The sequence below is a fragment of the Ips typographus genome, linkage group LG14, assembly GCF_016097725.1.
Source record: "Ips typographus isolate SLU linkage group LG14, UJ_Ityp_2.0, whole genome shotgun sequence".
NCBI lineage: Eukaryota > Metazoa > Arthropoda > Insecta > Coleoptera > Curculionidae > Ips > Ips typographus.
Window position 1 is genome coordinate 1,644,148 of NC_138435.1, and position 24,078 is coordinate 1,668,225.

A 24,078-nucleotide genomic window follows, 5' to 3' on the forward strand; every position below is an offset into this window, starting at 1 on the left:
TGTAGTTCTTCTACCATTTTTAATTACGCTGGTTGTGAAACTTTCAGGTCAGGTCAGTTTATTGCATGGGAAATTTAATGAGGATTCTAAAAATCCGCTTAAAACGGTCATTTTCTTACTCCAAATTACTCTCTAAAACCACGTGATGTCTGTCACTAATGTCAGTATTGTCAAAGTTTTACTAGAATTTGCAAGAATTACATTTTTCGAAACTAAACGATTTTCTGAGATTTACCAGTTATTTTGACAATTGTCACGTGATCGTCTAGCTAAATAGTGTTCTAAAATCACGTGACAACTGTCTTTAACCTCAAAACTGTCAAACCATGCTCAAAAGTGGTAAAAATCAAGATTTAAAAACGTTTTCTTGCAGTATTTGATATAAAACGTGTTTCTGAGAATTATTACAGTCACTTTGACAATTATCACGTGACCGTCAAGCTAAATAGTGTCACACAATCACGTGACAACTATCACTAACGTCAAACCATGCTCAAAAGTTGTAAAAATCAGGGTTTAGAAACCTTTTTGTTGCAGTATTTGATATGAAACGTGTTTCTGAGAATTATTACAGTCACTTTGCCAATTGTCACGTGACCGTCTAGCTAAATAGTATTCTACAATCACGTGACAACTGTCACTAACGTCAAAACTGTCAAACCGTGCTCTAAAGTTGCAAAAATCCGGGTTTAGAAACGTTTTCTTGCAGTATTTCATATAAAACGTGGTTCTGAGATTTATGACAGTTACTTTGCCAATTGTCACGTGACCGTCTAGCTAAATAGTATTCTACAATCACGTGACAACTGTCACTAACCTCAAAACTGTCAAACCATGCTCAAAAGTTGCAAAAATCAGGGTTTAGAAACGTTTTCTTGCAGTATTTGATATAAAACGTGTTTTTTAAATTTATAATTTTTGACAATGATCACGTGACTGCCTAGCTAAATTACGCTTTAAAACCACGTGATATATGTCACTAATGTCAAATCTTAAAAAACAATTATTAATGAAAGATCTGTATTTTTGAAGTACAGTTTTTATAAAGCAAAGCCCTGTATAATAATGTAAAATCAATGAATTTGTTTTGATCTACCGTTTTTTGACTGATTATTCTACCGCCATTAAATATTTTGACTGGGCAATACTGTTTAGTTGTGTCAATCTTTACTAAACTAACACACAGAGAGAGTAGGATAGATAAAATCGAGTATACGGTTGATTTATTAAAATCTGCAGGCCTTTTTCCTAAATTGCCTTGGATCGTATAAAAGTTAAACGACTGAGAGGATATAAAAGTATATACGAGGTCAAATATCTGTGGAATCGTTAAATTCCTTTTGCACGAAAACAAGATTTCCAAAAAATAGTAAATTTAAGAAAATCTCACTTTTCTGAACATCACTCCAAAAAATTGTAAATAACCCGGTTACTTAAAACATTCAGTAGAGACCTAATAAACGGGCCAACACGTGACGTTGAGAGGGGCAGGCTAAGTGGCCACCAGAGGGCGTCAAAATCTCAAAAACGGTTAATACACTGAATTTAAAATTCTATAAAAGTAAATTATTACTGAGTGTATATACGAAAACTGGAAAGCAAACGCCTTATGACATATTTTTATATCTTATCCATCTCTCTCGCATATTTCGCTTTTTGATATTCTCTTAGGTTTGCAGACGCATATAGGAAAAATATTAAAAAGAAAGTTGAGGACTGAATATAAATGTCGTAGTTGCTGGAATTTACATATTTTGATTAAATTTTCCTGCCGAATATGATTTTACCTCTTATGCTCTCTTTCTGTATGATGTGTTCGTAAATCGGCCTAAAAAAATTTAGGCTAATGATGTTTACTCCCGAAAAAATTGTATTTTTATGTTTTTTCAGCAACAAAACACTTTTTCCGTGTAACATAACTTTATTAAGACAATTCTAATAAGAATAATAAGCTTAGTTAACTACCAAATTAAACTCTCTACTATGATATTATAAAAAAAACACATCAAGTCAATTTAAGAAGGAGAACCGGGAGAATAGCTGGGACTGGTTGGGGTGTAAGTGGGTGAAGTAGGCGAATACTTCGTGCTTTGGGGTGAATATTGCGGTGAAGTGGGAGAATAATTTGGTGAGGACGGTGAATACTTGGAACTGCCTGGTGTATGCTGAGGACTGCTGGGAGAGTAGTTGGGACTGGTCGGAGAGTAACTGGGTGACGCTGGTGAATATTGCGGTGACGACGGGGAGTAACTTGGAGATGCCGGAGAGTAATTCGGAGAGGCGGGGGAGTAACTCGGACTGGTTGGTGAGTAGCTGGGGGATGTTGGAGAGTACTGAGGTGATGACGGGGAATACCTCGGGGATGAGGGTGAGAAAGTTGAAGGGGATGCTGGAGTGTATCGCGGTGAGGAAGGGGCGTAGCTTGGTGACGTCGGACTGTACGAAGGTGAAGTTGGGGAGTAACTGGGGGATGTAGGACTGTATGACGGTGAGGTTGGGGAGTAGTTTGGTGAGGTTGGACTGTACGATGGGGAAGTTGGGCTGTATGAAGGTGACGTAGGGCTATACGAAGGCGAAGTTGGTGAGTAACTGGGGGATGTAGGACTGTATGACGGTGAGGTTGGGGAGTAACTGGGACTTGTTGGTGAATAACTGGGACTTGTTGGGGAGTAGCTTGGAGAGGTTGGGCTGTATGAAGGCGAGGTTGGGGAGTAACTTGGTGACGTAGGACTGTACGACGGTGAAGTAGGCGAGTAGCTAGGGCTTGTAGGGGAGTAACTGGGACTTGTAGGGGAATATCTTGGACTGGCCATGGAGTATGAAGGAGACGTCGGAGAGTAGTGAGGACTAGTTGGGGAGTAACCGGGACTACTCGGACCATAACCCGGACTGGTTGGGGCATACCCAGGAGAAGTGGGGGAATAAACTGGAGATGTAGGTGTCATGGAAGGAGAAGCCGGATTGAAAGCTGGGCTAGAAGGACAGTAACCTGGCGATTGACCGAAAGTTGACATTGCTGGAGAGTGCGGTGTGGGAGACCAAGCACCATAACCTGGAGACATCCCGGACGCGTCTGAAGCCGCTGAAGGTGAAAAAGCTGGTCCACCAGGTGTCATTCCACTTCCCATTAAGTCTGAAAATTAAAACGTAATGCACGGTTACAGAAAGTTCTGTAACTTCAACTAAAAATGACTTACGAAAGGAAGGAAATGACAAACAGTCTTCTCCACAATACTTTATGACCTTAGATGGTAAGGTCTGCTCAACAAGTTTCGGTCACATAAATGACCATCTTCAGGAGCTCAAATAAGTCGATCAATGTGACTACTGTCTTTTTACAAGGGGAGAGACCCATGTTATACCGAATTAGTGTCAAACAGGAGACTCCGCCTCTTCTGCGGATGGTGTACAAATTTTAAACTCTTTTTTCCCCATAGGGTCTCACCCAGCCCTAAATGGGTCTAGTTTAAGTTTTTTGTTTTAATTTAATGTGCTAGAGTTAGTTTTTTCTCCATAATGAGCTTTGTTCGCCTATTGAACTATGTTAAATTCACTAATTCGGTATAACATGGGTCTCTCTGTCTCACCCCTTGTAAAAAGACAGTAGTCACATTGATCGAGTTGTTTGAGCTCCTGCAGATGGTCAGGAAAATCTCCAAAGATTACTACATTCCTTTAACACTCAAGCAAAAGAATTAAATATGGTCATTAACACCGAGAAGACCAAATGCTTAGTAACATCTAAAGAACCGATAAGATGCAAGTTGGAAATAGATTCTAAAATTATCGAACAGGTAAACCACTTGAAGTATCTGGGAGCAGAAATAACGAGCCATGGAAATCTGTATAACGAAGTTAGAGAGCAAACAATGAAGGGGGCTAGAATTTCGGGATGCCTGAGAGAAATTGTCTGGAAGAACAAATACTTTAACACCGAAAACCAGAATATATAAAACGGCCGTAAGATTATCATAACATACGCGGCAGAGACAAGATCAGACACAAACAGAACTCTACAACTGATGAGAACAGTCGAAATGAAAACATTAAGAACCATACAAGGCAAAACGCTACACGACAGAATTCGGAATGAAGATATTAGGCAACAATGCGAAATACAGGACATAGGAAGGTGGGTGAGACAGAGACGAAGAATTTGGAACAAACATATAACAAGAATGGAGGACAGCAGACTCGTCAAAGCCGCAAAAATGAACAACCCAGTAGGAAAAAGATCACAGGGAAGACCACCAAAACGATGGCGAGAATGCTGGACATCATCCTCCGGGGAGGACCATGTTAGTTCACCATGTTAGAAAGAAAGAAGAAGAAGAAGATGGTCATTTATGTGACCGAAACTTGTTGAGCAGACCTTACCATCTAAGGTCATAATAAAGTATTGTGGAGAAGACTGTTTGTCATTTTCTTCCTTTCGTACTCTTGCGACTCCACTGAAAGAATATGGACTACTACTTCTTTCTAAAAATGACTTACTGTGAGGAGACCAGGCACTAGCACTGCCAATAAACGGCGTGGCTCCCTGAGTCCAAGGCGTCATAGCTCCACTAGGACTCATACTAGGAGTGGCAGCAGAACCGAAGAACATTCCAGAAGTCGCTTCTGCACCTTGAGCCTGCGGTATTGGCATTCCCATTTTACATTTCTCGGCGTCCAGTAATAAATCAAAACAGCCGGTGCCCATTCTGGGCAATTGTCCCATAATAATGTTCTCGGACACGCCCCTCATAGGGTCCACTTCAGCGTGAGCTGCAGCATCCATCAACACGTCCACAGTTTCTTCAAATGAGCAACGCATAAGAGCACCAGTGTCCTGTCTGTTGATACCGTGACGGGTGATGGCCATCAAGTGACCTTTAGCTGTCATTACGTCACAGAGCAACGCCAAATGTCGATAGTTTACGTAGAGACCGTAGAATTGGAGTACGGCGTTCATTTCCTTTTCTACGGATTTACGGACTGCCTCGATACCAAGCACGGAGAAAATTTCACAAATATCATTAGAAGCAGTCCGGACGGCGTCCACGTCTCGTTCGGACAGCACCCTCATCATGCTAGTGCCGTCAGTTTCGAGCAGCCACTCGGCTATCGCTTTAAACTCTCCAGTGTCAGTGATTATAATTCTCTTTTTGGAATCGGTCTGAGGCAAATGCATGTACACTTTAGTGATCGCTTCGATACCTTGTAAGGTCATGTCGCTTAACATGTTGGCCTCGATACACCTCAAAAACATGTCGTCGTCCATTTTGTCCACGTCCTCGTCACCTTCACCGAACTTCCCGTCGTCACCGTTCATAATACGAATGCGAAGCACCAGTTTGTCAGCATTGTCGTCGTTGAAAATGCAGTTCAAATCGTCACCAAAGCCGGCGTTGATTTTTTCCGCAATTTGTTCCATAGTCAGTTTCTTATCGACCATGCGTTTCCTGTCTAGTTCGATACGCAACAACCAGGGGGAGATTCTGGTGGGGTCAAAGTCAGGCATTTCGTAGTAAACATTAACAAAGTCTTGATCTTCCGGTATGACAGTGTTTTGCGGATCCGGGTCGTAATAAATGGCAGTGTTGGCTGTGACTTTCCTTAAAGTGGTGTGTTCTAAACGGCACAAAACATTTTTGGCTTTCTCCGCATCTCTGGCCGCCGCCCCAGTTAAAAACACCGTTAAAGAGGGGGCTTTAGGTTTCTTCGATACGTTGATGATTTCTTTGAGACGTGGCACACCAAGAGTTACGTTTTTGGAGGACACACCAGCGAAATGGAACGTGTTTAGTGTCATTTGGGTGGCAGGTTCACCAAGTGACTGGGCAGCTAGAGCACCAACCATTTCACCTGGATTGACTTGGGCTTGTTGGAAACGTGTTTCGATTTCTCCCAACAACCATTCAAAGGCTTCAGTAGTTAGGCGGTACTGTTCGGATACCAGTTTGGAGCACAAAGTGCTGCGTATCAAGCATTGGAATAGAAGAGTGGCGTTTTCGTTGGCTTGGATTGAAATCCTGTCGTCACCTACTACGATAACGCATTTTCTTAACAGTTCTCTTACTCCTTGAATAACCCTAAAGGGTGATAAGTCTGTGGTGGATTTTTTGTTAATGTGGAAGATTTTCTGTACGTTCCAAATCATACGTTGTAAATTACAGGGGAGTACAACACTTGAGTCTCCGCTAGGGAAGATTTGCCTTAAAACTTCACGGTCTTTTTGCAGTTGTTCCCACTCTTTTTCCAACTCTGCAATTACGTCCCCTGAACTCATGATTTCTTTAATAATGTCCTCGTTGAAAACTTTCCGTAAATACCGTTCGTTTGTGGGGTCGAATCTATACTTTTTCTCAAACGACTTGGTGCTTAATTTGATGGTTGGTAGGGACTGGAACTCCACCATTTCGCCGCAAAGTCCGTCTTCGCCGTAACGCAACTGAATCAGTTGTCCTACCGAGTTACGTACTGTTCCGTCGTAGTTGACCATTACAGACTCCATAGCTTTGATCAAACGTCGTTGGATATAACCAGTTTCGGCAGTTTTTACGGCTGTATCAATTAAACCTTCACGACCGCCCATAGCGTGGAAATAAAACTCGGAAGGAGTCAATCCGGCTAGATAGGAATTTTCCACGAAACCCTTCGATTCAGGACCGTAATCGTCTTTAATAAAGTGGGGTAAACTCCTTTTTCGGAAGCCGAACGGTATACGTTTACCTTCAACGTTCTGTTGACCCACGCAGGCAATAACCTGGGAGATATTAATGTTGGAACCTTTCGAACCAGACACCACCATGGCCTTTAGGTTGTTGTATTCAGTTAAGGATTTCTTGGCCGATCCTCCAGTTTTGTCACGAGCGTCGTTCAAAATTCTGTTTACTTGATTCTCGAAGGTTTGACGCAACGTATTACCGGGAGTGGGTTCCAATTCCATGTTGTGGGCTTTTTGGATCACCTCAATTACATCCTCTTTGGCTTTTTTGATAGCTTTTTGGATTTCCAAGTAGGTCATTGGATCGGCGATGGTGTCTCCAATACCGATGCTGTGACCTTCCAGCAACAGCCAGTTGTTGATTACCGTTTGGATGTTACCGTAAAACCGACCGCACACCTCGTGACCCAATTCCAGGAAGCAAATGTGCAGCAAAGAACCCGCGGAAGCTCCCAACGATTTTTTACACAAAATTCCCATTATTAATTCCCCATTTTCTACCATTACTTTGGTGTCCCCCGGTGAAATCCACTTGTACGGACCGTCATCCTCATCGTCTGGATGTGTGGAATGCGTTCGGATCATGTTAACGTTCCCTGGTATAATTAAGGAAAACAGCTGTTTCCCCGTCCATAACGGTTTGGGCTTTAAAATGGCCGGACGGGGCATACGCCCGTCCCAAACCGGCAGGAACATTAACAAATTCATCATTTGTTCCTGCTCGATAAATACGTCCCTTTTAGTCATTTTACGCACGGCACACAACGTGTCTTGCACGATACCCATAACGGGTTTGTTACACTGCGGCGTGATAATTTGCCGGGGGGTCATGTGTAAATTTTCCAGTTCGGCCCTGGTTTCCATACTTTGGGCCACGTGCAAATTCATTTCGTCACCGTCAAAATCAGCATTGTACGGTGACGTGCACGATAAATTCATTCGAAACGTTGACCAGGGCAACACTTTTACTCGATGACCCATCATACTCATTTTGTGTAGGGTGGGTTGACGATTGAAAATTACCAAGTCTCCGTCCCTGATATGTCTTTCTACTCTGTAATTGGATTAAAAAGAAAAATGTTTCACTCTTTGCCCATTGTGACCAATCACAAATGTATGCACATTGTGAGTGTTCAGTAAGAGTAGTGTGACAGTTGAAAGATGACAATTTGACAGTTGGGAAACAATGTTTTATGCCCGTTTGCACTAGCCAGTTTTTAGGGATCCTTACGCCTTGGATTAAGAATAAAGTCAGTTTAACTAACTTTAAATGTTAACGACTCCCCTAAAAATAACTTCTGAGTGACAGAATTTTCAGTTTGTTGGGAAATTATTTCTTAAATTAACAGTAATCTTCCCACTCTATCCCACATATCATAAATTTTTGTTTTAATGACTGGAATCGAAAGAATAGGATCAAAAAACTAATTTTTCATAATCTTGAAGAAAAAATTATGGTCGTAAATGTTCCTAGATTAGTTTGAATTTGTCCATTAAATTTAAAAGATCTGTGTTGGCGCACATGTGACGTACGTAATTCTGGGCGATTTTATTGGCTGTTGCATGCCAACTGTTTCACTTCTTGTCGCTGATTGGTTGATAGTGTAGAACGTCACCGGCGGCAGGCGTTTTAAACATCATCATTTTTTTTCTATTTAGACTTAATATTTTTAAAAACAAAAAAATACGGGTATAATATTTTCAATCCGTCTTTGTAGCTATGAAATAAAAAAAATTGTGGGATGTTGCAACAGTTTCTAAAATAGTTAAGAAAATTTCCGAGGTTTTAGCAAATTTGCTGCTAAATGCCAAGTAGACCAGAAGAAATGGTTGAGGTGCAAAACAAATTGTTTCAAATAGATTTCCTCGTGTCTTTTAGTTTAATGAAAAATTCGAAGTTATCAATGTCCACAAATCTAGTAATGTCACTAGACATTTTAAATATTTACCTAAAGATGCAATGTTGCCAGCAAGCTTAAGTTCCTAATGATATTTCTGTGCAAACGGGCATTAAACACAGAAACTGAATTTTAGTGGACCACAGCTAGTTTTTATTAAGGTTCAAATTAGCTTGAAACAAATCCTTATTCTATAATACCATTATGTGGTATAAAGCAAAAATAGGTCACGGAATCATTACTGTATACCCTGTATTGTGCCTCCCAACTTCCCCTAACCAATTAAAACCCCAAAAAAAAATAAAATAAAATAACTCACTTATAACCGCATTGAAGATGAAGATCAGATGATTTGGGATGGTAGCGCAAATCGATTCTTTCGCCATTGTCTCTTATAATGTATTTGGCGCCAGGGTACTGAGAGTGGCCTCTTTGAACCAGTTCGAGCATTCTAAAAGTCGACTTTGTGAGTTGATTGCATTGAGAGGTAAACGGAACTCACTTATCAAAGTTGAAAGGTGTGACGATTTCTGGGAAAGTCATGTTTTGGGCGATGCTCCTAGGAACACCCACTTGATCGATACGCAAATTGGGATCGGGGGTAATGACAGTACGGGCGGAAAAATCCACACGTTTACCCATCAAATTACCACGGATCCTGCCTTCTTTCCCTTTTAGACGGGCTTTGATTGATTTTAGCGGTTTCCCTGACTTTTGCATCGCTCTAAAATCATTCGGTTGCAATTTTTCACTCACACGTGACATAAAGGGTATTACCTAGGTAAACCAGGCATGTCATTGTCAACTAGAGTGGCCACGTGGAATTGCAGCATTTTCACATTTTCGACTAGGATATGTGTGGCAGCGCCGGACGCTTCGTTCTTCTCCAATTCGGCATTAATTTTTATGATATCGGCCAATTTGTGAGTCAAATCGTCCTGATTTCGGGCCGAACCGTTCATTACGACCGCGGGCCTAACCGGAAGCGGCGGCACCGGCAACACCGTGGCAACCATCCAATCGGGTCGCGCGTATTTTGGGTCCATTCCAAGAACGAAACATTCCTCGTCTAGAAACGCGAAACATGGAAAATGTATTAAGGCCGTTAAACAAACTGGCTCGGATATACTAAATTAGGACTTCTCCGGCTCGTTTGCCCAACTTTTGTTTGTTTTATGCGCCTGAAGGATGTTTCGTGACCTCCAGAATTAACACTTTACCACATTCGTTTACAATTTTGCTAAATTAAAGCCAGTTTTTTTGATTATTGTAGGTTGAAAAGAACCTTTAAGTTAGAATTGAACCACAATATTGTAAAAAAATAGGGAATAAACGTAACTATTGGCAACACCGATGAAAAATATTGTTTTGACATATTACTTGTATGAAATTGGCATTTCATTGGTGGGCACGTAGCACGTGATGCACAGCACACTAGAATCAGACTTATGCGCAGTATCCATCTCCAAATTCACAGCCTACTAGAGGCCACCTTTTTAAACAAGGACCCGTATAGGATATTGTCAGTACAGTGGCTGCATTCGTTTTCGAGCGAGCAGAGCTTTTTTGACGTCACAATGACGTAATTTGACAGTTGCTCAAATTATAATTCTGCTAAATTACGTCATCGTGACGTCAAAAACGCTCCATGGAGCTTGAAAACGAATGCGGCGAGTGTGTCCAAAATTGCTTCTACATGTATTGGGATCTCGAAAACGGTAAGAGCTACAGAGTCGGTTAAATGGGGTGAGTTTTAGAGAATTTTATGTGAAACTTATTTCCGGTTTCCAAATTAAATTATCTTTCTCCGTTTTCCGGAAAATTGCGAAAACGTCAGAGGCTGCATTTTAAACACTCTCTTTAACAAGTTTTGAAACTAAAACATTATTAAGGCACTTTTTTACATAGAACACGATGACGTAATTAGAAAAAATCTATCGTCTTTGGTTTCCGAGATATGAAGGACGCCATCTTGAAGGAGGCCATAATAATTTACAAAGTTATCATCCATATCTCGGATTGGGCTTTATAATTGAATTTTTAACCATTTAAGCATTGAATTCTATGGTCAACTAAAAAAAGTAGCAAATCAAACCCATTATGACTGAAGAAAATCAAACTGTACGCCTGACTGTTTCCTGAATCAGTTAAATAACTCAATTCCACTCAATCTGTAAAAATAGAAGAAAATGTACGGTTTGGTGTGGTAGTCACAAAATGTTTATCCCTACTAACTATACAAAACATAAACTCTCCTTCAATATTGTCCCTAGATATCCGGTTTTCCTCTTTGTATTTGGTTTTTCTATTATAACATCCCGAAATAGAAAAGTTCTGGTTTACGACAGGAAAGGGTGCGTTAAATTTGGGAAGACACTGGGACCAATAAAATGCCTATCTAATAATAAGCAAAAAACCGAAACCAGCCAACTTTCACCATAAATCAGCGCCCCCCCCCCCTCAACTTCGATGCGACATTTCTATCAATACCTTTTACCTAAATCGAGTTTAAAAATATTTTTATTAAAGTGTAAATCGGTTGAAAACAATAGCACTGCGGTTATGTCCCCATATAAGTAGTGATTAATGAATTTGGGGGGTTGCCAATTTTCGTACACAAGGGAACAAACCCTCCGTTGATGGACACGTGATATATCCGACCATTAATATTGCTCACAATAGTGGATCGTCTTTTTCATCTTTCAATCTCGACACGGCCCCCAGAAACAAGACAAATTGCAATAAAATAAACACGGTTCGACCCGCCCGGGGAAATAAAGTTTAGAGCGCTCTTAAAAAACCGGAAACATGAAAAAGTCATTTGCATCTAAATGGAAACAAACGTCACTTTTTTTCCCCGATGCCGGTGGTTTTGGGATAATTTGTATTGGTTGCCGTGCTCAAATATTCAAATGAACCATGGATGAAAGAGGATTTACCGAAACTATACGATTTTCGCTTGTTAAAAGCGAAACTACATAATTCACTGGTTATTTTTGTTTTTTTGCCCAAAAACTGGGACTGTCCTGAACCTTCATGAAGCACAAATATTGATTTACCAGCTGTCATTTAAATGCAATAATAAACAAATTCCTTCCTTCATACAACTCACCAGTGATGTGCTTTAAAATTTCCCACACCCTTTCAGCAGTCAGGGGGATCTTTTTTTCCTGCGAGTCCTCGTTGACGTGCTTCCATTCGGCCGTCAAATCCAATCCACTTCGTCTGATACTGGGCTGATAGCGCCCGCAACCACCGTGGCTTTGTTTTTTGTTCGGATCCGGTTGGTCTCCGTCCTTTTTGATGTCCATTTCGTCACCACCCTCGCATATATTTTTACCCTTGCACAGATCGTACACAAAGGCCAAACGTCGTCTAGGCTGTCCTTTCGATTTCATTACAATCTCGCGAATTTTCGGATTCGTCTGAAAGAGACAGTTGGTGTACCTAATTTGACAAAACTCCCAAGCTTAGGGAATTAGACTTATACTGAGGATTGAAGGCATTAAGACTAACTTACAGGACTGACAAGCAATTTACTGCAATAGAAACAAACGCATCTCAAGATTTTAATGGTTTTGGTAATGTAACCAATATGAAATACAGGTTTGGCCAGCTCGATGTGGCCAAAGTGGCCTGGACAATCTGTCATGTTGCCCGCACACGTTTGACACCTGGATTGACGATCGATAACCCCCTGGCGGGGGTCCATAAGTCCACCCAGTTTCGGACGACCCGCTTCCATCGTTTCAGGATATCGAATGCCACCTTCAGTGACTGACATGCGTCTCTGAAACAAAAAAACACAGAAATTTACATTTAAATTACAGAATGTTTTTAAAACCCTGTAAAATGGTCATACTTGTGTGTGATTGTAATCTAGTTCACTTAGTTGTTTTGTACATTTAAAATAGCAATACAACTAAATTACCACATAAGCGCAAAAAGTATGACTTTTATGCTCTGAGAATGACAGAATTTCAAGCACATTCCGAAAATAGTTAAGTATACCGGGTGATCCATTAGAAAAAACACCAACATTGGCTGTAGCTCTTCTATTTGAAGGTTAGGAATATTTTGCTACTAATTTATGGATTCAACTTTTTAAACTACATCAAATGGCTATTTCAGTCTTTTAATTCCATACAGGGAAGCCCAAAAAGGGAGGTTGGTCAGTCCCCAGTGAATTTTTTTTGTTGATATGGATTGAAGGGTAAACCTTCAGTATAAACCAGAAACACAAAAAATTAAAAAAAGAGTGACCCCTTAAGCTCCATGTAAAGGATTGCACCAGAACGCCTTAGGGCGTATTGTGATTAGACTGTGTCAGGTCAAATGCAAACCAGTGTAGTTAAAAAACAGTAAATGTCAGCATTTTTTAATTAAACGATCATGTGACTAGACTTTCAGTAGTCAATGGCTGTACTTTCCTACTAGTTAGGGCTCTCTAAGACCCTAATGAAATAACCTAACCTAACCTAAAATAAGCTTCACTAAATGTTGAAAAACCTCTTATTAACAAATTAACAGGGCTTAATTGGGTGATTTTAGGAAGAATTTCAAATAAATAACCCAAAGTAAACCTCTAATAAATAAAAACAAAAAGTGAGGTTATAGGACAGTTGTAAACATAAACAACAAACATGAATGTGATTTTTGTTTGGTTTGCATCCAGATTTGAAGTTAACCAGTGTTTTAAACAGTTTTGCATAAACTTAACGTGTAAACACAATCATTTACAGACAAAACAAAAATAGGAAATATGGTGGATACAAAACATTGCACAAGTACGGCAAATCTACTCACAATTTCATCGGGACTGAGGATACCAAACTGTACCCGTTTCACGGTTCTCAGGGGCGCCTTGGAGTCCCCCGTGAACGCCATTCTGGCTAATTAAAACGCTAAAATCCGGGCAAATTTGGGGAAAAATCGGGAGCCCAACACCAAACTATACGACACAAAATGGCCGCCGAGCTACACTGACGAAACGAAACGTTTAAGGCGCGTCGTGCGTTGGGGCGATGGCTTGCGTGGACGGGCGGGTGCGCGACAGAGAGAGAAGATAGTGCGCACGTCTGTTGCCAATACAGGAAGAACAGGGCCGAAGTTAGGTTAGGTTAGGTTATTTTTCTTAATCATTATTTTTTTGGTTTTATTATAAATATCCAATATTATAGTAAGTCCACAGGGACAGTGTTAATGTAAATAACGGCACTATCGTAGTTTGTGATGAACAAGTTGCTTTTTTTGACAACCAAACGCGTTGTGATCTAAAAATCACATGACACCATGATTATGAAATCACACGGAGGTCACATGACTTTTGAATCATAATTTGTATGGATCCGAAATGATACATTTAATTTACCAATTAAATGGTCTAACTATGGGTAAACAATATAAGGTCCATTTTTGCATGAATATTAATGCTGTCTGTAATTAAATATTCTATTATAAGTAAGATTTGTTTTAAACGAATTTCAACCATCATAACGACCTTGTTACTTAGAGCTGTAATATAAATTTTGACACTTTAATAGAGCCGTTGTAGACGTATCGACCTGAAATTCCTTGCACGTTTGGCATCCTGGAAAAGCATATTTTCAGGAGCGCACCGGAAACTGACCGGTAAAGGGGCGGAATTTAAATATGGCCTTTAGCACCACTTCCAGTTTCCAGATGCGGCTCACCGAAAAGATTTAAAGTTGCACGTCAAAAGCTGAAAGTTCGACCATCAATTTGTAGCTGCTGGTAGAGCCGGAGCCGATATTTTCCTTTTTTGCTCTATAAATCTACCAGGATTTAGAAGTTTCTGGCACTAGTACAAAACAAGTCCTGCTGGCAGTTATTAAAATATTAATTTTTAAATTCTTTTCGCTCTGGAAAACATTATTGTGTTTGTATAAAAGTCACACTGCTCTCCCTCTGTAATCGCATTTCCATGATATGTGGTCGCGAGTGGTCGTGGCATATAAAAACACTAAGAATTATTATCCCAGTGGGAATATGTGGAGGATCCATAAAATGTATCATATACAATGGGTTTGTTATTTATTTTTCACTCGACCTCCGACGGTAATAAAATAAGAATTTACTTTTATAAAGTGAGTCTCGAAGGCCGAATAATGGTTTCACACTGCAATTTCAATTGAGTTGAACATGAAAACCTTTTCTTACTCTCTCTGTATGGTTCAAGATAATATTTTGCGGTTTAAAGAGTGACACGAATAATGCATTTATCTTCGTTAACGCTTGCCATTCTCTCTGAAAACGTCCACTGTATATGACCCTCCTAATTTCCTCTTGTATATCTCCATCAAGTCCCTTTTCCCATAATTCCAAACTCTACAGCTGGTGTTATATGTAGAAGAAAATGTTTTGTTTGGAGAGTACAAGAAGGAGGGAAATGGACCAATTAAATCATATTATATTATAAAGCCAGATTTACAAGGCAAGTGCATTATTATATCTCTTGCCGGACTATTTGCGCAACCCAAATGGCCGTATCAGATTCGTTCCTTGTTAATTTCAGGTCGAGTTAATCTCCAAAATCAGTTTTAATTAATATGATAAGATGACTTTTACGGGTTTTAGTTAGTGTTAACTAAACCGATGCACAATTCAGCCTTACCAATACAAATTAAGGTTTGACTGTGTAAAGTGACATTTAAATTCTGTTTTTAACCAATTATTAGGTCTGTTCTAGACACGACACATTCATTGGCCACAAGTCAGAAAACGTCATAGTCACGTGAGCATTCAACCAATGAAACTTGAAATTACTGTTTCTGAGTTGGAAACCAGTCAGGGATCGCCTCTGCAAACAGACCTAATAAGGTTCATTCTAATTTGTCATCATGACTGTTTGTTTCAATAGTAGACGGTGTTCTCCTTATTGTCAAGAATTTGGTAAAATTTAACTGTAAAATTTGAGGTTGCAATTGCATCTGACAGTAAAAAAAAATGTGTACAGTAGTACAAAAAATGACTACTTTGACATTTCGTCTATGATTTCAACATAATTTTGTTTCTATACAGGGTGTATCAAATAATCGAGAAAAATAAATTGGTCTTTTGTGTCCCCTTAAATAATGGAGTTTAAAAAAAACTGTTTGGTGGTTCTATTTCCTTAAGAAGGCCCTTAAGGGCAAAAACACCTTAACACAATCTTGTAGAGGATTAAATTATCTACAACTTTCATTCTCTACACTTTTTTGTAGCTCCTTAAATAATGGAGCTGTGTTCAGTCAAAATAGAATTACTTTAAAAAAAACCAGTTTGGTGCATCCAGTCACTTTTTGGTCTTGTAACTTCTTAAGGAGGCCCTTAAGGGCAAAAACACCTTAACACAATCTTGTAGAGGATTCAATTATCTACAATTTTCATTCTCTACACTTTTTTGTAGCTCCTTAAATAACGGAGCTGTGTTCAGTCAAAATAGAATTACTTTAACCATTTTAGTGCATCCAGTCACTTTTTGGTCTTGTAACTCCTTAAGGAGGCCTTAAATAACGGAGCTAGGCACAGTCAAAATGGAGTTACAATCCTCACAAACTACTAATACTGCACATGTAAACTTATGCTAATTCCAAAAAATTCACACATGTAGTATAATGAATGCCATTGTAAACTATGCAAAACCTTCGTAAATCTGTCAGGAGCGAAATTAAAATCGTTGTTTTCCCAGGAAAAAAGCCCCGTCCACGATAAATCTTGCATAATGGAAACGGATAGAAGGACCAGGCAATACATTTGCGACTGTCGAAACGTTTTTCCATCATAAATTATGCCGATAAGTAGTGAGACGTACAAAATGGCGCTAGTAATGCCCGATTAGGATTTGTACGGTGGCGTTTTGGGGAAGAATTGCGGTTAATTTGTATCGGTTTGGTGTCGGCGACTCGCTGAAACATAAATTAATCGATTTCGCATGCCATTAGGTCCAGGCGGCTTGGTGACATTTGATATAAAAGTAAATGGAGCGCGTCCTAACCCGCTAAACACTAAAATCATAGCTGTCATCCCGATAAAATAGATTAGTGGTAATAACGTTCTTTCATGCATTAACCATGTTTTTCATTCTATTACATGCTAAAAAAATTGGAAAAAAACAAATTTGATAGATTCTTGATAAATGGTGGATGTGTACTATGTACAGAAAAAAAATAAATTAATTAAAAGCAAAGTAAATGTATAAACACAGTCGAGTGTTGTTTACACATTTGTCATTACTCCTGCAGAACAACTTTAGCAAAAGAGTAACACAAAATGTATTTAGGATTTATATTCGTTTTACGACCCAGCTCGGTTTGGTGTGTGTGCGGTACATAACCTCGTCTCTCCTCTGTTTCATAAAAGACTTTAAATCGTTCCCAGTTGAAAAAGGAACGAAAAGCAAGGTGGAAAAGTAAAACGGCTGTTATTTAAACTGGGTAGGAATCTGGCTCATATGCGGAAATGTTTGGCGCATTGTGGCAAATATTCTAGATTTTCTCTTTTGCTGTTTAATTTTCAAATTTAAACTTTCGGTAAACGTTTCGAGGGAAACGAGTTTGCAGTTTTGAATACGTAATTCCAAAGAGCTAGTAATAAGTAAGAAAATACTTACACAAATGAAATTCGTATACCTAATTAATAAAAATGTTTTGCTGGTCTTTGATTGGCGTTTCCTATCCACAAACAAACTGTGCGCTCGCACACATTTCGACAGTGTTGTATCCATAATGGAAATTTCGTTCGGCCAAATTTAAATGGGGAGCATCATGCACAAAGGCTTCAAGTTCGTAAAGCATCCGCCTGAATATTGGATTATGTGACATCTTGGAAGTTGATTATAGTGTGGTTTAAGCGTCATAAATTCCCGTATAATGGAGAAGGGCGGCGGATTCCTGACTCGCATATTTTCTTGGATAATCAGCGACCCTTTACCGATGAATATTTAAATCCTAGATTGAATACACGTATTTTCCATTAATTAACTTGGACTGCTGTGTTTTAGGTTTTAGCTTAATACAGAATACAATAAATGAGAAAAATCAATATTAATCACAAATAAATGTGAATGAGAAAAACAAAGGTCACGTGACTACATGTATTAGCAAGAATGTAGTGTCACGTGACATTTTCAAACCTGTGTCTTAACCCAGCTGTCACAATTTCCGGATCTACTTTAGTAGTGCGGTGTAATGACTGTAATGGCGTCTATTATGTGTTGCGTTATTGTGCAGTGATTTTTAAATAAAAATAATGCTAGTAAAAAGGTGTTTTGTGGTGGAAAAATGGTACCAAACGGTTCATCTAAGTACCAAATTGACGTCCAGTGATTTGATTTTGATGATGGTGGATGGAAACAGTAGCTTCAAACAACAAGTAATTTTTCAGGTCTGTTACGATTACAATTAGCTTTGAGAGTGCATGTAAATTAACTGTTTACTATAATTATAGTCTAAATGCGAGTTATAACATAGAAACATTTATTGTATTGAGACTCAAACGTCACGTGACTATTGCTACAACTGATCTGATCAGTTTGGCAGGGAATAACCGAATGTTCAATCAACAAATAATATTCTTTGTTGAGCAATTTTCTTTGAATTTCTAGTCTAAACGAAGCATTTAACACCAGAAGGGACTTTTAATTACCATCATAAATGATCTAACCCATTAGCATGGGAACCTGGATTAAGCCATTAACCTTTCCCAGCCCCTCTGTTTGTTGAATATTATTCTGTTTTCTTTCTGTTCTTGTTGATTCCCGGTTTATATTACGTTTTCCACGGGACAAAGACTCTCTAATAATAATCGCTTTATTAAAATTTGAATTAATATATGATTCTGTTGAACTAATCATTTATTTGGCTTGATTAGGCAACCAGTTAAACACAGATTTCCTTTCCTGCATCGGTTTGACCCAAAAGCACCTGAAACATTTGAGGATGTTGTATAAAACGGATAATAAGGCAATTCCCAACGGTGTTCGAATATTAGATACGATTTCACGTTAACAAGGCAATTACGATGTCTCTTGGTGGACTATTTGCAGTCCAAACTATCGTATCGAATGGCCGTCTTGGCAATTCCGCTGGTGATATAAGGGCCGGAATCAATTCAACTTGCCGGTACGATAAAAAAGGATTTAGTGATATTGCTTAGGAAAATGCGATTTACGATCGACCGCATTAGCCGCGGTTTTACTCGTAGAATAACGTTTATTACCCATGGAAATTCCTCTAGTTATGCAACCAACATTACATGCTAGTGAATTGCTGGTTGTCAGATTGAAAAAGTTGAGGTTTTTTTTTTTAATAAAAAATTAAATAACCTAAGAAATACTGCTCGGGCTGTATAGTGCGTAATTTAAAACTTCCCTTTCATGAAGCAAATTTCAGTGATAAAGTGCAGAAATTAATTCTCTCGGGCTGAAGCTGTCTTGAAGTTGTTCAGTACTGACAAATTAATTAAGGCCCCAGAAAGGGCAGTAATTGTGCCTGATAATAAGGTCTATTTTTCATTATTATCAACATATACTAGTTTTTCAGTCTTTATCTGGATTGTTGAAAGCTCCAAATCCAGCCTCTTGCATATAACAATCATTAAGTAATAATCCAGAATCGTACTGAACTGGATTTATTGCCCGAGGGAATAATATAATCCGGAAGCGTAGCACAGTTTTCCAGCTTGAAAGGGGATGATTTTCATTTATGGATTTTAAATCTGTTTGACGAGTGACAGAGTGTGTATGACACATGACACAAGTTTGTTTGTTGCAGGTTCAGTGGTGTCATAGAAACGAACCACATTACCTGGAAATGAAACGCAGTGTTGCCAGTTTGGTATTCAGCACGGGATAGTCCCATATAAATGACCAGTATGGGATTGGAGAAATGGGTCTTGTTCGTTACAGTAATCACGACTTATGTTGAAGGAATTCACGCTGATGCTCAAGGTAAGTTCCAAATATTGCGATTAAAGTTAGCTTCAATTTAATTCTCGTCTCGATATTTCTATGGAAACTTTTTTAATAACTCCCTGCACCTAACAACGGGATGGTAATTTTCTGATAAATTGCCGTGCCATAAATGAAATTTCATTAAAAGTTTCGGCTTAATTTACTCCGTTTGTTTTCCATAATCCTGTTTACCGTTAAACGTTCAAAGATTTCCTTAACCACTTTACAGCAAAAACCTTTTTTTCCGGGTAATTGCCAAACTTTCCGTAATTGTTTCTATTTGCCTGAAATGGAAAAACTCGTCGTGATTAATCGGTTCGAACCTTTTCTCGCTTTTCCCCTGCGAAAATGTGTTAGGTTAGGTTTTTATGTTCACTTTTCATAGGCTGGATAAGGTTTTGTGTGAAAAATGACGACAAATTTGTCTGGTAAATATCTCAGAAACCGTACACGTACAGTACATTTTCAAGCAGAAATTTCCTACAACTATTATGACAATGTTGCCAAGTGTTTTAGCCAACTCTATAATAGTACAGTGATTTTAATGGAATTAATGTAATCAAACTGATAGACAGGTGCATTCAAATTGAAATAAAATGATTAATTGGGAAACGTGAATCAGGTGAAAGGATTTAAACTGGGGGCATAATCATTATTCCTCACTCATCACACAATTTTAGGGGGGGCACAATAAACTATCGTATTTCCTGAGGCAATCAATTTCGCGCAAACTAAACACCCTCAATTTCTCAATATTCGAGCCCGAAGAAATATAAATCCTGCGAAGCATCCAGCGAAGCCAAATTAATAAAATTAAGAGGATCAATACAAATCGCCTCCGAGTTCCTTATTAATCCTCAATAAAGTCCCCTCTCCTCCACAAGATTGCCTCTCGTACCTCTCGCGCTATAAATTTGTTTACAATCTTAAATAAGCCGGAGCCAAGTTCTGGCCGTTTTTTGATTAAAACTTTTAACTTAATTTAGTTTCTAGGCCCTGCGCGAGTTTCCCCAAAACATAGCTCCGAAGCTAATTAGAGATAACCCCCGTATCTTGGAAATGTGGATACATAAACTTCTACGGATTTTAACTTGCGCGGATATTTGTCTGTTTAATTCAGACCATATTTCTTGCTTTTTTTCTGAAATTGCTTTAAATATCCTATCTTGACCCAAATGTGTCTAGGATCAACACGGCAATCAATCAACCCTTATTTTATTTGACGTTTCCAGGAAAATGTTGTAATAGGGACACCTGAGGACAGATCAAAGAAGGCAATAATCTAATTTCAAGCTTTCAGCAAAATTGCTTCTAAAAATGTCCCAGTCTAATTAATATTGTATTCTCTAATATAAAAAAAATGTGTTTAAAAAGGATAGTGATTAAAACGATATTTTAATGGGAAAATCGCAATTCGTGGTAAGCGAAAATTACCCTAAACAACATTGATTATGAGAAATATTTTTATTAAATAAAGTGAGCGTCATACTCTGCCAAATTATGACAAACACTGGAAAGTGTTAAAATGTGATGATATATTTGGAGTTTATCCATAAATGTCTTAAAGAAGCCAAGTTAGCACTCTATACGGGTTTGAATGAAAGGATGTTTAGAACCGTTCTAGTCTACTTTGAAGCCTCTAAGGCAGGGATTATTTTTAAAAGCTCATTTCAATGACTATCCATAGAGGAAATTGTTTAAGATTGACTGAATAAGTACACATAAATAACGAGAAAACACGAGTCAGAATCATCGGTTTAAGCCTCTCTCGTAACGTTTATCGATATTCCTCATTAAGGACCTTAATCCGGGTATTACGGTTACTACGGGCCAAATCCCCGGCAGTTTCGTCGTCGCCTATGATTTTAGGATAACGAGCGGGAAAATTTGGAAAAAATTGAGGCAAGGATACGTTTACAGTCGAGTAAAAATGTAATCGATTTTTTTCCGGTCGATATCAGTGCACTTCCCTCTGGTACAGACTGATTGGTTACATTTGCTCTTATCCTTAACTATTGACTTTACCGAAAAATGTCAAATTTGAAAGTTATGATTCACGACCTGAAGGTTGTGCAGGTCGTGGTAAACTTAAAGTAAAGTTTGTCGAGGGTATTGAATACTTACGGCGTTTGGCAACAGCGCGCTAAAAATATGGCCTACTTGGTATTTTTTTCGTTTTCTGCCTTTGTCCCACGCATGCAATCATCTACGTTTCTCTGTCCGTTACACGGTTTTCCTATGGTCGCTTTTGGATTTACCACACCTGTATAAGTGTAAACAGTACATTAACTTATAATGTACCTACTAAACAAAAAAATTCTGCTTTTTAAAATATATAACTTTTCCCCATCAAAGCGAAACAAACGGGCCCCACTTTTCTTCGTAAAAATATTAAAATTCGTATTGTTTTTCTTCGGCTCAAAAAAGTTTTAAAACTGGCTCAGTTCCTGTCGGAAAGGGAGCTTTTTTCCCGTTCGCCTACCAATAAATCTCCACCATTCAGATGGAATTCTATGGGGGGAGCAACTTAAATAAACCATTCGATTGAATCGGAGCGGCTTTTAATTATTTTCAGCCAATTAGAAGGAGTAATGTTGGTGACGAAGTTCGACAACAAATCGATTCGCAATTAATCGCGTCCTGCCCTCACCCTTGTCAAACTATATGCGATGTTGGCGGTGAGTTTGTGGGTTCACCACCTCAATATTTCAAGATCGCCGACGAAATCACTTACAAACATATAAAACGAGCACAGCTGCGACTGTTGTTAATATTTTGTGTACAGAAGTGGCAAACTGTTGCTCCCTATAGGTATTAGCCACATTTATCTTCCAGGTAATACCTTGTATGACCGTAGGGAATACGATAATGGGAACGATAAAGGGAAATAGTTTGGAGGGATTCAAATTCACTTGCTTTGTTTTAGATGGAAAAAACTGGGAAAATTTGTCCTGCAAACACCCCAATTGAATTAAATTTAATTTAATATAAACTGACCTAACTAGTAACTAGTATATCGAAAATCAAACAAAACTAGAATTACGTCATAACGGGCCAATTGGCAAGGTTGCCAAAGTGCAGGAAAACATTCTCTATTTGAAACTTCCTAGACGTTTCAGAAAATGTTCAAAATTCTCAAAAACCTTTAGAATATTTTTTTAAGTTGCAGAGGTGGTTAATACTACTGAGAACGTCCCAAAAATTACCATAGGTCTCTACAAATGTCTTCCACAAATTTTTTAAAATTGCCACAAGCCTCTAGCTACATTTTGAAAGTGTCAGAGACCTCTAATGCTACTGAGAATCTCTTAAGAACTGCCAGAAGAGTCTAAGACCTTCCATAAATTTTCAAAAATTGCCGGAAGCCTCTCAAATGATTTTGAATGGACCGGACGGACCAAAGCCTTTAAAATTGTCTTAAACTTTCCCATTTTTTCTAAATTTGCCAGAAGTCTCTAGAGACATTTTGGAAGTCCTCTAATACTACTAAGAGACTCTCAAAAACTCCCATAAGCTTCTAAAAGTGTCTTAAACCATTTGCAAATGTTTTAAAATTCCCTGAAGCCTCTAGAACCATTTTGGAATTGCCAGACGCCTCTAACATTACTGAGAATTTCTCAAAAACTGCCAGAATCTTCTAAAAATGTCTGAAACCTTCTTCAAATGTATTAAAATTACTAGAAGCCTTTAGAGACAGTGCCAGAAGCCTCTAATATTACTGAGATACTCTCAAAAACTGCCAGAAGCCTCTTAAACTGTCTTAAACCATCTACAAATTTTTTTAAATTTCCTGAAGCCTCTACAGTCATTTTGGAAGAGCTAGAAGCCTCTAATATTACTGAGAATTTCTTAAAAACTGCCAGAAGCCTCTAAAAGTGTCTGAAACCTTCTTCAAATGTATTAAAATTACCAGAAGCCTTTAGAGACAGTGCCAGAAGCCTCTAATATTACTGAGATACTCTGATAAGCTGCCAGAAGCTTCTAAAAGTGTGTTAAACCATTTGCAAATGTTTTAAAATTTCCTGAAGCCTCTAGAACCATTTTGGAATTGCCAGAAGCCTCTAATATTACTGAAAATTTCTCAAAAACTGCCAGAATCTTCTAAAAATGTCTGAAACCTTCTTCAAATGTATTAAAATTACCAGAAGCCTTTAGAGACAGTGCCAGAAACGTCTAATATTACTGAGATACTCTCAAAAACTGCCAGAAGCCTCTAAAAGTATCTGAAACCTTCTTCGAATGTATTAAAATTGCCAGAAGCCTTTAGAGACATTTTGGAAGTGCCAGAAGCTTCTAATATTACTGAGACACCCTCAAAAACTGCCAGAAGCTTCTAAAAGTGTCCTAAACCATCGGCAATTTTTTTTTAATTTCCTGAAGCCTCTAGAGTCATTTTGGAAGTGCCAGAGTCCTCTAATACTACTGAAAAGCTCTCAAGAGCCTGCCAGAGGGTTAAACTCCTGCAAATTTTTTAAAATTGCCGGAAAGTTACTAAAAACTGCCCAGAAATTGTCAAAAAC

General features: G+C 38.6%; 2 protein-coding genes across 8 annotated transcripts in view; one reads left to right on the forward strand and one right to left on the reverse strand.

The window, feature by feature from the left end:
• The window catches only part of LOC145737796 (limbic system-associated membrane protein-like), an 87,676-nt gene that overhangs the window by 9,765 nt on the left and 53,833 nt on the right, over positions 1-24,078 (forward strand). For 3 of the 7 annotated variants that reach the window (XM_081992624.1, XM_081992623.1, XM_081992625.1), the window contains exons 1-2: positions 17,787-17,991; positions 19,380-19,555. In XM_081992624.1, the coding sequence (XP_081848750.1) occupies positions 19,471-19,555 (85 nt within the window). In that variant the 5' untranslated portion in view covers positions 17,787-17,991; positions 19,380-19,470. The other 4 variants (XM_081992619.1, XM_081992621.1, XM_081992622.1 and 1 more) reach the window with 4 other exon arrangements.
• On the reverse strand, positions 1,902-13,597 carry Polr2A (RNA polymerase II subunit RpII215). The gene is made up of 8 exons (XM_081992607.1): positions 13,414-13,597; positions 12,128-12,397; positions 11,720-12,032; positions 9,385-9,676; positions 9,110-9,331; positions 8,927-9,058; positions 4,495-7,763; positions 1,902-3,133 (listed from the first exon to the last, which is right to left on the reverse strand). The coding sequence occupies exons 1-8, from the start codon at positions 13,492-13,494 to the stop codon at positions 2,016-2,018; spliced, it is 5,697 nt and encodes a 1,898-aa protein (XP_081848733.1). The 5' UTR covers positions 13,495-13,597; the 3' UTR covers positions 1,902-2,015.